The sequence below is a fragment of the Lissotriton vulgaris genome, unplaced genomic scaffold (genome assembly GCF_964263255.1).
Source record: "Lissotriton vulgaris unplaced genomic scaffold, aLisVul1.2 SCAFFOLD_622, whole genome shotgun sequence".
Taxonomy (NCBI): Eukaryota; Metazoa; Chordata; class Amphibia; order Caudata; family Salamandridae; genus Lissotriton; species Lissotriton vulgaris.
The window spans coordinates 476,032-493,383 of NW_028246711.1; the positions used below are offsets into that span (position 1 = coordinate 476,032).

The 17,352-nt window shown below is 42.3% G+C and overlaps 2 protein-coding genes across 2 annotated transcripts in view; one reads left to right on the forward strand and one right to left on the reverse strand.

Moving 5' to 3' along the window:
• Positions 1-4,708, forward strand: part of LOC147665775 (epimerase family protein SDR39U1-like) — a 93,890-nt gene extending 89,182 nt beyond the window's left edge. The window contains exon 6 of the mRNA XM_086949494.1: positions 3,791-4,708. Coding sequence (XP_086805620.1) covers positions 3,791-4,200 — 410 coding nt within the window. The 3' untranslated portion in view covers positions 4,201-4,708. The remainder of the gene's footprint in view (positions 1-3,790) is intronic.
• LOC147665776 (protein KHNYN-like) overlaps positions 4,601-17,352 on the reverse strand; it is a 377,656-nt gene continuing 364,904 nt past the window's right edge. The window contains exon 7 of the mRNA XM_086949493.1: positions 4,601-6,037. Within this exon, the coding sequence (XP_086805619.1) occupies positions 5,731-6,037 (307 nt within the window). The 3' untranslated portion in view covers positions 4,601-5,730. The remainder of the gene's footprint in view (positions 6,038-17,352) is intronic.

The following is a 17,352-nucleotide window of genomic DNA, read 5'->3' on the forward strand; positions in this document are numbered from 1 at the left end:
GGTGACTGGAAGGGGTTTGATACAGATAAAAGCTGTCCAGAATAGGGCATTGTTTTTGGAAGAGACATTCAGTATTTTGGGAACTTAGCTTGTTCTGAACAGGTGTTTACAGATTGAACGCCGTTTCAAGTGAGGGTTTTCCATATATCTGTGGTTGGTTGTTAATGTGAGCTACTCTGCCCCGGAGGTGTATGATATAGGGTTAATGTGGTACACAACCCATACCATCTACAACTAAGGGAGTTGTTCCTGTGTTGGCATTTATCATGGCTTATATTCTTCGGAGTTATTTTGTACTTAGATTTATAGCTCCAAAGCTATACACTTTTATAGGGCAATGTGTACAAAAAAAGCTTGGATGAGGTCATAGGTAATGTTACGGAACATGCTTTGAGTGCTGTCATATGTGATGTCATAAGCAGTGCATGGAGGGACGCAAGTCACAGTGAGTGCTACTAACTACATCTGCTGAATTTCTCTCAATTTTTTTTTCTTCAAGATGTTAATGATGTCACTGAGAAATTCACTCAAATATAACGTTATTTTAACCTTTGTTTTTTTCAGTGAATATGTAGATGACAAAATGTTTAACAGGCAGCCTCTCCGTTTGTGGTCCCTTGGATTTGCCGACATCTTGGTCCTCTTGTGCTCTGCATTCTGTGCAACATTGGGATCCGCCCTCAAATAATTTCTACCATCCTATTCCAGTGTCACAATCTCAAAGGGATAGTCTCCCTCTGTGGTTGAAACCTCAATTTGGAGAGTTGGATTTCTCTTTTTTTGCTCCACTCTCCCAGTTAGAGTGACAATGGATACCATCATCAAGGGCTAGTGAGCAGTGTCAAACTCCATTTCAGCACAGGGTCTTTGGAGAGCTTACAAAAGATGCAGTTCTTCAAACTGGAGAGAGAACTCAATGCAGTTTCAATCCAGGATCTACCAGAAGGTTAAACGATGGGGAAGCAATGCTGTACCTAAACAGCCAGTTTGGAACAGGATTCTCCCTCCTTGATTGATTGGTTCTAAAGTATCAGACTAGGCAGAGAAGAAGCTGGCATCTGTGAAACCGGTTCATATGTAAGGGAACTTCAACACCATAGCAGACGCGCTAAGCAGAGTGTTTCCATACTTCCAGAATTTAAGGATTACAAGGGATGTATTTCAGATAATTTATCAATTCTAAAATAGATTTGCTTTCAGATCATCGCACTGTCCTTCTTACTTTCTTTTTTCAAGGTTCAGGGATCAGAAGACAGAGGCTGTGGACACCTTAACATGCCCTTTGCCGAAATAGCTTTTGTATGCATTCCCTCTGATTCCTCACGAATTCAGAGGGAGAAGGCAGAGGTTATTCTGAGGACTCTTTTGGCCATGGAGACATTGGTTTATGCTGTTGAAGAAAATATTGGGAGTCCCAGGTTTGACTCCTACCTCTGGATACTGCAGGGTCTTTCTTTTGAGCCCTTGGCAGAACCTTCCTTAAAATTTACCTTAAAGGTGGGGTTTTTCTTGGTTGCGACAGCCACAGCCAGAAGGGTGGGTGAACTCTCTGACTTGAGCTGTAACTCTCCCTTCCCCCAAAGATTTTCGATGACCGTATTGTTTTAAAGCTTAGTCCATAATTCCTTTCAAGTCTGGTGGCTCAGTGAGTCCACTGTAGGGGCCTGAGTTTGACCTCATTGTCACAAGTTCAAATCCCGGTGGGCCCACTCAGCCTTTCATCCTTTTGAGGTCGATAAAAGGAGTACAATAGAGTTAGGTAACAACAAACATCTGTTATTCACTGCCAAGATACCCTTGGGTGAAAGTGCGCTTTGTAAATACATGTTATGTTATTTCTATGGTGAATTCTATTTTTCACAGATCACAAGAGATTGGTCTTCCTGTTATTCCATCTTATTCTAACTCTGAATCGCTTTTGAATGTGATGGGAGCCGTCAAAATCTACTTGTCCATGTTGGCTGAATTTAGATTCAGTGGTTCCTTTTTGTTAACTTCGGCCAGGTCAATAAAAGATAAACATCTCCACTTTCTTCATTGATGAAGAAGGTAATCTCTTTCCCTTACAAAAAAAATCTGTGCTGAGCCTCCTATTTCCTTCCAGGGCCGTTCGACCTAGGGGATGGCTGCCCTTGGGCAGAATGGGGTGGTGTTTACATCGCTGATGCTTGTGCTGCAGCAATCTGGACATCGAATTATACTTTTGTTGATCATTACAGATTACATTTAGCTCAGGGTCAGAACTGTAATTAGAAAATGCATGTATATTTTGATTTATTACATTTACTGTTGCATAAATTCTGTACACTGTTCTTTGTTGTGCTTTGGTATTCTTGCAATATGTAAGGAATGGCTGAGGAGTTAATACCTGGGTTATGTACTGGTAGACTACATTACTCTAATTCCAGATTCCTCATCCTATTGCTTACATTCCCATTCTACGGGGAGGGAATTATTTATTTAAAAAAAGGGGCGGGCGAGGTGCTTGGTAGTTGTGACCTTGGTGAGTTCCCTCACCGTAAGTGCTATATTTGAGTAATATGGAATCAAAGTAATGAAGATAACCTGTTAGTAATCCAGGTATTATTCTCCTCCAGAATACACAAGTGTGGGATTTCCAGGGCATAAAAAGCTGAGTGATCCTGGGGGATTGGACAAATGTAAGTCAGGTAACAGAAAACTGTTACTATGTGAGTGGGACTTGCATCGAAACATGGTTGGAGATAAGGCAGGAGTAGTGGAAAAGCCCATCATATTAAGGGTGCTCCCCGGGGATCTTTCAGAAAACAGGGACTGGGCATTAAGAGGAAGGAACGACTTGGAAACGTGTTATTACTGAAGGATGTAGCCCTTTCTGGGGGTTGAGTACCAGATATAATACAAGTTAGGAACAAGGAAATCGGAATACAGTACACCAGTGTGGAAAGGGGAGGCAAGATTTGTAACAGAATGAAAAATACAATTTTTTATCATAAGGAAAGCATAATATTGCTGAACATCTATTGGTGGTTGATGCAGTAGTGAATAAAGTTGAGCCTCTGTTTCCTAGGTTATTTCCTCCTACTAACAAAGTAAGCTGCACTTTGCCTCTCTGTTTCTCACATTTTCAGGTGGAAAAGAGCTGGTTTGTTTAATCATGTCCAAATTGAAGTATTCTATAGGTTATAAAGAGATTTTGTATCACGTGGAATATAACAGAATAAAAAATGGAAAGGGTCAAATAGGAGAAATAAATGCAAAAGAAAGTGGTTGTCTAAACAGGAAAAAAGCACGGGATGCTATTCATTTCCCTCTGTTAGACTTGTTTTGGTAACTAGTTGCTTTCACAATACAACTCAGGCAACTCTGCCAACAGATTGTGATGCCTGCAGATGGATCTTGAAAGCGAATAATATCGTTGAATTACCGAAATGTTCTTTATGTATCAAAGGTGAATAGATAAACAGGACCCCATCAGATACTTTCAAAACTAAGGACGGGTATTTTTATGACAAGAATAGTTGTCTTAACTAGTGAACAGTCTTCATTAGTACTACTGCCTTTAAAAGAAAAGTAAGCTCAAATGGAGGAGATATGCAATGTTAGAAGAGGGAGTCACGAGTCAGGGAGCTGAGAATGGGGGAAGGGGCGGAGAAACTGCAGAATGGGAAAGAGGGTCTCTGATTGTGGAGGAGGAAATTAATGAGGCGTGCATGCCAAATCTGTGCCACCTGAGCCTACAGCAGAATTGATAAACTGCAGCCGAAATTCCTTATTAACATGTTGCATTACCTTTTTGTCGTCCTTATAGGCGTCATCCTTGGTAATGACGGTGGTGCCATTTCGCAGATGATCTGGCCATTCCGCTTTGGGCTGGGAGGCCCCATTGGCTCTGGGTGCCAGTACTTCCCATGGATCCATGTGGCTGACATGGCTGGAGTCATCACCTATGCCATGGAGACAGAAGCAGTGCACGGGGTTCTAAATGGTGTGGCCCCGAGCACAGCCACAAATGCAGAGTTTACCCAGTGCTTTGCCTCAGTCCTAAGCCGTCCGGCTTGCATCCCTCTTCCAGAGTTTGCGGTCAATGCTATTTTTGGGACGGAACGTGGTGTCATGCTCCTGAAGGGTCAGAAGGTTATTCCCAAGAGGACACTAGCAATTGGTTACAAATTTTCCTTCCCAGATCTTTCCTCTGCCCTTAAAGACATTGTGTCCTAAAAAATGGACTACTTGTGGACACATTACCTGGAAGCTTGACCAGATTTCCAGAAATGTGCATTTTCACCTCAGACCTAAGCTATGCAGGGTGCAGCTATCTCAGTAAAGATCTCTTTTTTCTCAGAATAATTAACTTGGTGAACTTTTACCCTTCGCAGGAAGCCCAATCACCCTTGATAAGGGAGTTGGTCAGATTGCCTGACAGTTTTCCCCACTTCTGTTGTAAATCCTAAAACACATAACAATGTTTCAACAACATATCAGATATTGTCCTAAAAAATGATAAATTCTCCCAGGACCATTTACAAAATTGGTTACTTTTGAAATAAACATGTATGCTAGGCTCACTGACCTTTAACCTGAGATGTCATATGAGGCGCTTTACAGACAAACTACACAATTTGACGCAAAGTTGTTTAATTTTAAAATGTTTTTTTTTAAAGTTCAGTTTGCAATTTAACAAAAATGCAATGGAATGCTTCTTTCAATAAAATCAGCATTAAAATCAGAGGTTTTATGATCAAGTTGGATTTCTTTTTTTTTTATGATGAGCCTTTTTTGTTGTTCTGCATCTGCACCAATTTCATGCGGCTGAAATTTTCAGTTACGTACCCAACTTTCACACAATTTCCCCTATGTCCCCACGAGCTATTGCAACGGAGGTCATGAAAACGTAATATGAAACTTCAAGAGAATTCAGGAATCTAGAAGAATAGGTTCTGTTATCACAGTTTCTGCAGTAGCATGTCGCAAGGTTTACAAGACCCAAAACTTGTACAAATACCTTTTTTAGCAGTCAGGCTGAAGAACAGTACCCTTTCACCTAACATTAATAGAAAGGGTGGCAGCTTAAAATTATTGCTTGCGTGTGCCAGGCACCTTATTTGCCATTTGCTCAAGCATTTTCAGACCCAGAGAATGTCTGTGTTCAGCCATTTTAGAAGCAGCTGGAGAGGTGCTGTCTGCATCTTTAGGCTTATATTTCACCCTCTTCACGTGTTATTCCTCTTGCTACACTACGTAAGAACTAAACTTTGTATCTACATCTTCTTAACCATGTCTGTATCACAGACTCCATGCTTGCTGAGAGCTGCCACTCCTCACCAACACGAGATCCACCTCTGCATGTCGCATCACATGTGGTTTCTCACACGATTCTGGCCTCTTTTCTGCGTGTCTAAATGTGCCTCCTTTTAGACGCTGAAATACGCAGCACAAGTTAGTGGCCTTGTATTCAGAAAGAGGCCCCAATGTGATTCTGACTGCATTACTTTACTGCAGTTTCTGGGCCCTGCGATCTGAATACAGGATGTGCACCACACTAAAAAAATCGAAAGCCAGTTTAGATGCCACATCAAACGTATTGAAGCTCTGCATCCCCATATACTTAGCAAAGGATGCAAATGTCATAAAGAAAGAGCATTGGCTTTCTGAATGTAGCACTATGGAGGTAGTAGGATGCCCCTTTAGGTAAGAGGAACTTAATCCCTAGGAGAGGTGTTTTTTTTCTGAAAAGGTGGCTGGTGGAATTCATGATTTCAGGTTAAGTATCATTTCGGAAATCTTATTGAGGTCTCGCTCGCACTGTTCATTCTGTAGCACAAAGTCCACCTCCTGCTGTTTGAAGATGGGAAGGAGTTGCTGGCGAAGCTTGGAAGTCTCACGCTTTCCACGCGGCAAGCTTCTCTCCACTTCCTCCTCTGCCATCTTCTCATTTAATGGAAGTCCTCCTGCCTTCCGATCACGCAAGTGGAAGATCTCGGTCTGCGAGGATGCACGGGGGACAGTGTGAGACGTCCTGTGGCTCACAGAGGAGTGGGACTTGATAACCTTGGTCCTGTAAAACAATACAATTGTGGTAAATATCTATTCAAGTTACTTGCAATACAAATCAGAAAGACAGAACTAAAATAAGGATCATGCAACACAGCCCAACCGCATCGCAATGTATATCATCAAAGTGATCTAAAATGCTACTAAATATGCATGTAAAACCTAGCAATAAAACTTGATTCAGTGTGCATCTTTTCTGCAGCATAGCATCTTCGTATTCACACTTGAATATTACAGGCATTGAGCGGGAAAATCAGAGACCCTAAATACTTTGCCGCTCAACTTTCATAGGAACATCCAACAACAGACGATAGTGGTGTGAAGATCAAGTCATAATTCTCACAAATCCTTTTCCATCTACAGAGTACTGCCTCAAGTGTTACTATCAGCAGTGGAATACTAGCGGAAGTAGAGGCACATGGGTCACAGAGTTTCAATAGGCCTTGTGTGTGGGCTGTTTACCCCTCATATGTTTGAAGGAAAGCAATTTCTAACTTTATGAACCTACAATGGTCCTCTGACTGACTGATATGGGCACTGATATGTGTGTTCTAACTGAGCATATTAATTTTAAGCACAGTCAGACTTTGCACCAGGGATTCTTGGCAAGCTAGTTTAGCTTTGTAGATGACCGCATGGAAAGGACTTCATGCAAGGAAGCCTTGGAGCTTAGCTGTCCTCCACAGACAGAACCTATGCATTAGTGCTGATTTGAGACCAATAAAGGAACGAGATAGACTCCGGGAAGCCTTTGGACGTCCTAAAATTTGTCTGAGCCGCCTTTTCCTGGCCTGAGGATGTAGATATGGCAAGGAAAGGGGCCTTGAAAAGCTTCAACTGTTGGAAGGAGGAGTTGGATCTGTTCGGCACAACTTGGATGTGACCTTGTACTGCTTGAGAACTTGGTCAGTGGAGGGACTGTAGAGGTTTTTGATCTCCAATGTGAGGGAAAGGATGTTTTAAAATGGCCCCCAGGCTTCAGTTCACATAATTTCATCCATGCTTCTTGGTGCTCCCATATCAAGTTCCTGACAGAAGTGTCAATGAGACTGTGGTACATCAGTATTTTCTGCTCACCTCTTTGACTAGGTTGAGCATAAACATATACTTCATGACACAAATTGGAAGCAAAGCGGCACACCAAACATTCCACACATTTAGCCCAAATTGTAATGGCATTCGCCTGCTAGAGCAAGATATTTTATTGCTGCTTGTCTCCTTTTCTGTGTGGGAGAATGACACCTTAACTTTGAGGAAAATTGCCATAAGCATGATATATTTAGCACAGGGATTCCTCAAAACAATATTTGGGTGTCTGGTATATGTGGGCAAGAGGCTTTGAGGGGCTGACTCAGAGTATTTTTCAGACATGAGCTTATATGAGGGCCAGTAGATGATGGACTAGTTTAGGGGGAAGAGTTGAGGACAGACAACACCCATAAAGCGTACAAGCCCTCATCTCTGGTGTAGGTTGCTGGTGTCTAGGTACACAGTCCTTCAAGGCAGTCACGAGCACCAAATAGTACCATTTGGTTGGGTGCAGTCATTCATGCACTCCAATACTGGTACCTTAGTTTAATGTTCTTCCCAGTATATGGCCTCATCAAGAGCAGTCGCTTTTGAAGAGGCAAGGGAGATGGTCAGATGGAGTCTCAGCTTTCCATGATGAGGTCATAGGGAGTGTGGCCAAACAAGTCTGCTAGAAATCCCTGGTGATACAAATGCAGGCTCCTGGTGGATTCAGAGCAATGACACGGGCAGAGGCCTCTGGTGTTGGGAACTGTGCCAATACTGCCTTGACCAAGGAAACAGCCAACCCTGAAGGTGCTAGAGTAACCTACCTAGTCTTCAGCGAGGAGTTCAAGGTAGCTAATTTTTATTGTAAAAAGAAATTCTGGCATGCATAACTACTGTATAGTTCAGGTTAAGGAGGATCAGTGCCCTTGTAAGGCCAGAACAAGAGGAAAGGCCTTATTTTCTCAGCATGGATAGTCGCTATTTTGTGAGTGTTTCTTTTATCCACCAACATAGGTGGCGTTCCTGTACTTCCCATTGCTGTGGTCTAGATTTTGATCGGCAACAGAGATTTAATGGGCGTGGTGCGTCCATGCAGCGTGTGCCGTGAAGGCATGCCATAGGCAAGCTCGTCTGTGCCTGGACGACGGCAGGTCTTTCTGGAAGAGAATTTAAGGTAAGAACAACGTTTTCACGTTCCCAAATTGCTTCCCTCCATTCATTTATAAGAATACTAACTCTTGTAAATGCTCTCCAGGTGACACTGAAGGTTGTTTTGCTTTATCTAATTGTGGATTATCCAGTATTATGGGTGTCTTTCATAGATTCACATTCCTGAATCAGTCCCCGTCGTCGAGAGGGGAGTTTCCGGTAAATAGAAAAGTAATGTCCTATAGACATACATAGAGAAAAGTAGGCCTAAGGGCCTTGCCTTAGTAGCCTATCTATGTCCTTTTGTAAAAAGGACCAAACTCTAGAAGGTAGCCAATCAGCTACCACCTCCCTCTAGAACCTTCCTGCCAGGAGCCTCAGTCTCTCAGATTTTCTACCGCACGTTGTGCTAGGGAGTCTCCACCTGAGTTCTCCTCAGGTTTCCAGGATTTATCTCCTTTTCTCTCAGAATTTGGATATTTCTTCTAATAACAACAATGGCTGATCAACAGAAGAGCGGACTTTTCAGAGCCTGTTCATCCTGTGGTAAGAAAAGACTGCACGTCGATGACAAGCATGAAACTTGCCTCTATTGTCTTTATCCTGATCATTCTTCTAAAGAATGTAGAATATGTAGAACTTTTTCTACAAAGACACTTAAAGACAGGGAAGGAAGACTGCTCCTCTGGTTAAACAGACTAAAAAACAGAGATGATGCAGTATCTTCAGAGGACGGAGAAATGGCTTCAGTTTCCTCAAAAATGTCATTGAAAAGGCCTAGGGTTGTTTCCCCTAGCCCTACAGACGTTCCCCCTAAAAAGACTGCCACTAAGTCTACTGAGGTAAAATCTGTCACGTCTGAAAAGGAAGTTCCCACCTTCAGAAAGCCATCTCAGTCATCGACGACGAGTTAGTCGACGCTTTCTTCACGAAAGACAGCCAATGTCTCCACATCGACGACCACAGTCTCAACGACTATCATATGTCGTATGTCAATCTTCTCTTTTTATTTACTTTGTTGTCTCGGACGCTCAAGTTTATAAGACAGCCAACACATTTCGTCCAACACAGTGGACTTCTTCAGGGCTAAATACAATGTGATCAGAATATGGTTAATTAGCATTTATCCAAATAATAGGTCATACTTTATGTCTTGGTGAGAGGTCCCAGGCTATACTTCCATCGTGTCCTGGGTAGAAGTTGTTTATGCAGAAGTCATGGTGCATTGAGATATATAAATCAGAAATCCATGATTCATCTATCGTGAAGGATTCCACATGAATAAATGAAGGGGTTCTATGGCTAGCTGACTTATCTTACCGCGCCACGTTATCTCATTGGGCACGGATTCTTGTGCCGTGTTTGGGTTTTGATCTACACCCATCTTTAAAAAGACTATGGGAAAATATGGTTTAAAAAGATTTCCCTGATCTGCATCTTCTTATTGAAAAACACACAAAGAGTTCATGAATCTGAGAATGGAAATCTGTTGAATGGAATCGGGATGTAGGAATATTAAAAGACCAATCGTGAAAAGAGTCCCTTACAGCGGTGTCAAAATCTAGTTTTACGTCATCCAAGCTCAAAAAACTTCAGAGTATACTATACTAGGGAACAATTGTACACATTTAGAGGTTTCAGGTGTTGCAATGTGCTTGGCGGGTATGTAGAGATGATGGCATTCTTTTCATAAGCTATGCAGGTGCATTACACACTGGCCTGATTTATGCAGAGAATTAGAATCAACATAGGGATAGTTATGAATGCATCAGCACCATATGTAATCCTTGGGATCTGGGAAACAACATACGTATCTTGTTACCAGAAGCGGTTTGTGTATCAAGGTCTTATAGTGACAGAGGGACATCATAAAAATATGGGGAAGCCTAATTGTCAAACAACAACTTAATGGAACATGGACAGGTGTGTGGTATACGAAAGAGTAGTTTATAAGGTCAGGGGTGTCCCAATAAAGTTGAAGGAATCTGGGGAACTGGGCATGAAGTAATGTTAAACTACTAATACATGGTATGCTTGCCTCAGAACCTCTTTGCAGACTATGAACTGTGCAGCAGGGGAAAAAAACACAAGACTTACTACAAGACCAGTGGAAGTCTGAGAAAAGAAAATGCAAGTGAAACAAAAAGAAGACCAGAGTCCATCCACAAATAGGAAGAAGCAGGAGCACTGTGATGAAAGGAAGAGATACAAATGATTCTCCTCAACTGGATAAATCCAAGGAAAGAAGTAGGGCATGCATATCCGCGTAGAACAGAAGACCGCTGGGAAGAAAATGGAGTGAACACAAAACTGAAATGGGTATGAAACTGTAAAAAAGAAAGTGCATAAACTACAGGGCCCAGCTTACACCCAACGGAAACTCACACAAGTCGGAGTCGCTGAAGGAGGAAAAGGAAAGTGTGGCAACCCATAAGCTGTAATCATACCAGATGACAGCTGTACGCCCAAAGCTTAGGGCTTTTATAGGCTAGTAGCAGAGCACAGCACCAAGGTGCAGCCAAAATCAGGAGGAAATCAACACTGGAATAGCAATTAGACACAGGTCTCTCGCCAAAGGGACCACAATACAAAACTGCAGGCAGAGACCAGAAAAAGTAGGCCAAAAGAGAACCCCATTACCAGGAGCATACCCTCTGAAAGCAAAGGCCAAAACCCTGAGTCCACCATCAAAAAACAAGTCAGCACCTGCCTAGCTCAGACATTTGTAGCCAATGAGCTCTGTGCAGAGGCGTGGAAAACAAGGGGCATAATGCATATGAGCAGATGACTGAACCCAGCTGACCGGCGACACGCACTATAGCAGGTGGCACAATTTGACAAGAAAATGAAAACAAATGCAGAAACCTTGGAGAACACTGCATATGTGAGAGAAGCTCATACAATCCACTAAAGCCCTGCAGGCAACTGAGAAGCACAGACTTTTCAAAAGAATCTTTGTCTACATCAGACAAATTACAATTTAACATACTCAGGACCACATGAATCTATGACTTGCAAGCTCTGCATTTATCACTTGCGAGAGTGCCTTCCTGTAGACTCTATGAAGAATAATTTGTATGTCACATAGTGCATCAGACCAGCACTGTCAACAACCTTTTCAGTTAAGGTACACAAATTACCGCCCTCTTAAGTGTTGCAGGATCAGCCAGTCTTGCCAGGATTCATCTGTCACAGAGAAAACCAGACTGCGACATCCCTGCATCTTCTTGGGACACTGTGCACTCCCACCACCTCTCACAATGCTACAGACCATCAAACCAATGGTGTCTGAGATAATGCAGGGAGGTAAGGAAGGGCAAATGGATCAATGAAAACTATTTACTGACCTGTAACAATAGATTTGCTGCATAGACGTATTCTAGATGCGCATACTATATATCCTGCCATCTAGTGGTTGGAGTGCTACTGGTTTTGTTTGAAACCCTTTTTTTTTTTTTAAATGGGTGTGTGTGAAGCCAGATCCTTTTGGTTTGGGCTACAACCCCCGTTGTGAGACCAATGACTAGTCACAGCCTCAGCTCCATAACAAGGAACAGCCCCATTTCCTTAAACAAACCACCACCTCCAGAAAAAGGTCGACAGTCGGCTCAGCCCATTTGATGCTGAAAGTGACATTCACCACAATTGTCCAAGCACGTCTAAGCAATTTGGCTATACATCAGATATACCTTCTGGTGGAGCATCTCCAAGGTGTGCACAATAACTTTGTTGATCTCAGAAGATCAAACTCACAAATGAGATATAAACTCTCAAAATCTCAGCGAATGCTTCCACCATTGGGTAACTCCAACAATAAACCTGTTTTCCACCCACATGAACGGAACATGCCAATGTCAATTGCAATTTCTCTCTTTGAAGTTAGCAGGCTAACTCGATCAGAAATGTTAGTGAACATCAGGCTTTGTCAGTTGAAGAACTCTATATGTAGTTAGTAAAAGAGTTGTGCTGAGCACACACCTTCATTATTTGAGAAACCCTGTGTCCCTTTTGGGAAATGTTCCGATTAAGCGTCGGCCCTCATGACCGACCAGCTGGAGGAGTAGAATCCGACATTTCCTATCTCTTCGCTCACCAATTGCCTCAAGAAAATCGTCCAGTGAGTCCAGCCACCGGTTCCATTTGAGGCCTAAGGTCCGACCGTCAGTCTGTTGCACTGGGGGTGGTACTTCAATACAGGGACTGGACCGATGGGTTGTATTTACCCCCGCCATGATGGAGAAAGGTTTCGTTTACTATCGTCGCGGGATTGTTCACTTTGCCTCCAATCTTATTTGCTGATTTTAGTAACCTGTGCGTGACTCGTGGCTTCCTTCCTTTAGAGTCGTATGTTAGCTGCAGGTGACTGAGGGCTCTTTCACGATGGCGCCTGATACATTTGGCGTCTTATTCCTTCATGCATCTCTTCTGGACTGGCACAGGTCCTCCACTCCCTTTGCTGCTGAGAGAAAGTTTCCTCACTGCTAGTGTTTGTCGCATTCACAGTTTGTGCAGACGTGAGCCTGTTTTCAGCGCGTTTCTTGTACTTGCCAGTGTCCGCTGTGTTTGTTGACCCTTAGCTCCTTTCACGTTGCTCATTAGCATTCATTGATTACATTTGATGAGTTCTTCGCTGATTTGAAACTGTCTTCTGCAGTTCGGTCCTCCTCTGGTCGTAATCGACGTTATCTTTGTTGATCTCGGGCACTTGCTTAAGCTTATGCATCTGCTTCTTTCGCCTGCTTGCATTTGCATGTGCTTGTCTGTGTTGACCCTTGACCCTTGTGTTCGCTTGCGCGTGTTTACCCGTTCTATCCACTGTTAGTTGGCTACTGCTTGTTTGCTAATTCACCTTTGCATCGGCTCGTGCTCGTATTTTCTTATTGTCTTTGCCAGGGCTCGTTGCTAACAGTCACTTTTGTTTATTCCCCTTCTGGTCACTGGTATTGGTGCTTGGTTTCTTTTGTATTTCTTGCATTGGCTAGTGCTTGTTTCCAGTTTCCAATGTTTGTGTCATCAAGCTGGAGGTTGCCCTTACCACTGCTTCTCCTGCATTTACCAATGCTTGATTGCTGATCCCTTACCTTCGCCAATGCTTGTTTGGTCTTCGCCAATGCTTGTTCGGTCTTTGCCAATGCTTGTTTGTATGTCCCTTGCTTTCGCCAATGTTTGTTTGGTCTCCCCCAATGCTTGATTGTTTGTCCTTTGCCAATGCTTATTTCCAAACACTGCTTGCCTGACTTAAAGATGGCCGCCGCCAAATTTCACAGGGGATGTCCTTCCCAGCTGCCTGACTCCAAGATGGCCGCCCAAATCACACGAGATGTGCTTGCATTCAGTCTGACTCCACATGGACTCACCCTGATCTTCCCTCTGGTCCAGGACTTCTCTTTGGGACTTGTCACTTCTCCACCATCACGGTAAGCTGAATTTTCGGCTCAATTCACTCTTTCAACGACGGATGCGATGTCTCACGCATCGGGGGTGAGGTTTTTCCGGCAGGCAGCACGATTCCTTTGGGCAATGCAGCGCTCCTCTTCCCGGCGCTCCGGCGGTCACTGCGCGACTCCAGGCACCACAGTAGGGTCGGGGTGGGCTCCCGATCTCTTCTCAGTACTACTTCTGCCCACTTCAGCCTCTCGCCTCACTAGTCGATTCTCGGTGCGAAACGGCGCAGGATTTGAAGAGAACTCCCCGCACTGGCTCTTCAGCAGCCTTCTGCTCAGCTGCGCGAGGAGGGGGGGGGGGGGAAGCTCCACGCGAGTCGCTACTCGCGGAGCACACGGGCTGATCGCTGGTCTTCCAACAGCGATTTCGGCGGGCTCACAGGTCGCGACGGCGACTCGGCCAGCACGACCCCCAGGGAAGTGACAATACTTCTTCTAGGGTCTCGGGATGGCAGCCAGCCACATCCCATCCTCGTCGCCAGTTGTAGTGTCCTCACTACAATAATACACGGACACAGGGGTATACATGTTCAGCCCTTTATTTCTACGTCCACCCTATTCCCCGTCCCTACTCTAACTGCCCTCGTTCCTGTCACTGGCTCCTCCCGTTCCTGCTCCTCCCTCTTAACTCCACCCCAACCACTAGACTACATCATACAATCCGACACTTGTATCACCAAATCAACAAGTTCAGTTACCTTACATTCTCCCACAATCACAAGTACTATTGGAAAAATTACTTCACACATTAGCTGTCCGACGGACGATCAAGTACTTTGCTGACCTCCTCAGTCCATTAGGAAAACCACACAACATTGCTTTTGTACATCCACATCTTCTCAATTCAATCTCAGAGGCAGGGCTATGGATGTAAATTCCTAAATGCAACCAGCCATGGCATGCCAATGCCTAAGGCACGCTGGATGAGATACCCAGAGAACATACTGCTGGCAGGAAAGGAGCCACAATGGTGTTCTTGGGAAGTATTCTACTAGCACGGCTGCCTCCATCCATTCACTGGGATTTATTGTGTGGACGTTCTTGTCTGACAAGAAGCTCAAATCAGGCAGAGTGTACTTAAGCTATTGTTACAAACATCTGCCACGGCTTGCAAGCCACTGCATAAGAGATTTGCATACTCCTCCTCGGTCTTTGCACAGCATGTGTTCTTCAGCTACACATGCTGAAAAAAGAATTGTTACTTACAGATGACAATTAGTTTGGAGCCTGTATTGCTGTAGATTCACATGCTCCCGACCCACCTCCCCAGAAGCGAGCCAAGGATAAGACTTATGGACATAGTCAACATTTTTATAGATTATAGCAATAGCATATATTAGAACAATTTACTTCCCCATACATATACATACATTTGAGGGATAAAACAATCTAAAGTGCAGTCTTTGTCCTTGTGTATTTTGAGTTTAATGGGAGGTGCCAAAATTCATCTTGACACCAAAACCTCTTCTGCAAACAAAAATAATGTTTAACTTTCCAAGTCCCACGCTAGATGGCATGAGTATGCACAGCATGTGAATCTATGATACTACAAGTTGCACCATTAACATCACAAGTAACGTTTTCCTTATTTTGTTATTCCTTTAAAGTTACGCCAAAGGAGTCCATGCACATGTCAGGGATAGCACTGTCTCTTTAGGCACTACCTGTGCGGTACCAAGTTGTGTTTGCCATTTCAACAATCTTGTTTTGAAGTTTCACAATCTCAACATGATATTGCAAAACATCCTCTTCATTTGTTGTTGTGTGCTGAATGTATTTTATCTCTATATCTCATTTATACATTTTGTTTGTGTTCCGTTTCGCCAGGGAGTGTCCTGTAAATCAAAAGAAAGCAATATCCCTGTCCAGGTTTTCTGAATCATACAGAAAAACATATCATTATTTTACTCTGTTTAAGTCATTCAATAGATTTATCCTGAATCGGATTTACCAATCACAAGAACAGAATTAAAAAAATTAAATCCTACATCAGAACATAGAATTCTTTTACCTGGTTTAAACCCATTCATTAGATTTATCCAGAATTGGATCATACAATCAGCACTGAATACGATACATTTAAATGCATCATGAACTTGTCAACTGATTGACCTATGGTTCTCAATTACCAAAGCATATCGAAAAACATTCTAACAAATTGTTTTGCATCCTAGCATTATATTTCATATGCTCAATTCAGATCGGTATTCAACACTTACGTTGTCAAAATACTTTCAGGTCTTTCTTAAATGTGCACAATGACACAAGCTTTTGATCTAACTGGTTTTTACATATTATGATTTTATCGTTTTTAATGCATTCTAATAATGATTTAAATTTTTTAAAGATCATGTACCTTGGCGAGTTTATTGAGGCATGTTACCAATTTGTATTACTTGACACATTTAAGAATTCATTCAATCATTAGTAACAAGTATATTCCAAATGTTTATTAAGTCCATTCGGTGCCACCAAATCCAGTTTTATCTTTTCCCAAATGCTCTTTTAAAAAGTTTTTTCTGGTTATCCATGCCTTCTCTGTCTTTACCTATTTGTAATATAACAAATCTCAATTGGCTGATGTTATTTGTGCCTTTGATCACTGAAGTGGGCCACCACCAACAACTTCTCATTCCTTGTTCTTATGTTGCTTTTATGTTCAATTAATCTTATTTTGATCTTCCGCTCAGTCTTGCTCACGTAAATCAAAGCACATGGGCATTTCAACAGGTATATCAAGTTTTTGGAGTTAAAAGTGGTAGTAGTTTTGATTTTGGTTCCCTTCAGTGGATGTGTGACTTCAATACATTGTATGATGTTATTGCAATTGCTGCAATTATGACATGGCCTTGTCTCTTTGTATTCAGCTTCCAGAATTAGTTTTTTGTCCCTTAATAGTCCTGCAAGGCTTCTGGATTGTTCATATGCAAACAATGGTGGTCTGTTAAATATAGCTTTAAATTCTGGTTCTGTTTGTTACATCATTCAATGTTAGAGTATTTACACTTTTTTTTTTATGTTGTGGGGTATTCCCGACCCAAACAAGTCTTTGTGTTCTCCTTTTCCTGATGCCTTTTGAATTATGATCTCCGGATATTTCATTTTCCTCAATTTTTTACACATCTTGAATTTCCCTTCTTCATACATTTGAGAGCTGAAGTCTGAGCTGGAGGTGATCCTTTTGCTAGGCAATTATTGTGAAAATGGAAGATGCTTCTTTAAAGCTGGTTGGTATAAATTTTTATAAACCAAAAGATTATTTTTGTCAGTGGATTTGGTGTATTGAGATGTTCATTGCATAATGTTATATGTATATCTAGAAAGGTAATCTTTGTTTCACTGATTTCATATGTGAAAACAAACAGGGTATCATTGTTATTCAATTTTTCTATTGATTTTACAAATGTTTCTTTGGTTTCTATCCATATTAGGATATGTAAATGATTCACTTATAAGATATCAGATGTTTTGTCCAAGCTACATTGTTCTACACACCGTCTTCTTCAAACGTTTTTCAAGTATAGATTGGCGTAGTTTGGTGCTGTGCAACAACACATTGATGCTCCGGTAAGCTGCATGTAATACTGGTTTTCCTGTTCAAACTAGCTATGGTAATGTGTGAAACGAGTCAATGCTAAAATGAACACGTTCTGACTTTGACATGGTAAATGTCATTAAAAGTGAATTCAGGGAACTGATCAATTTTAAT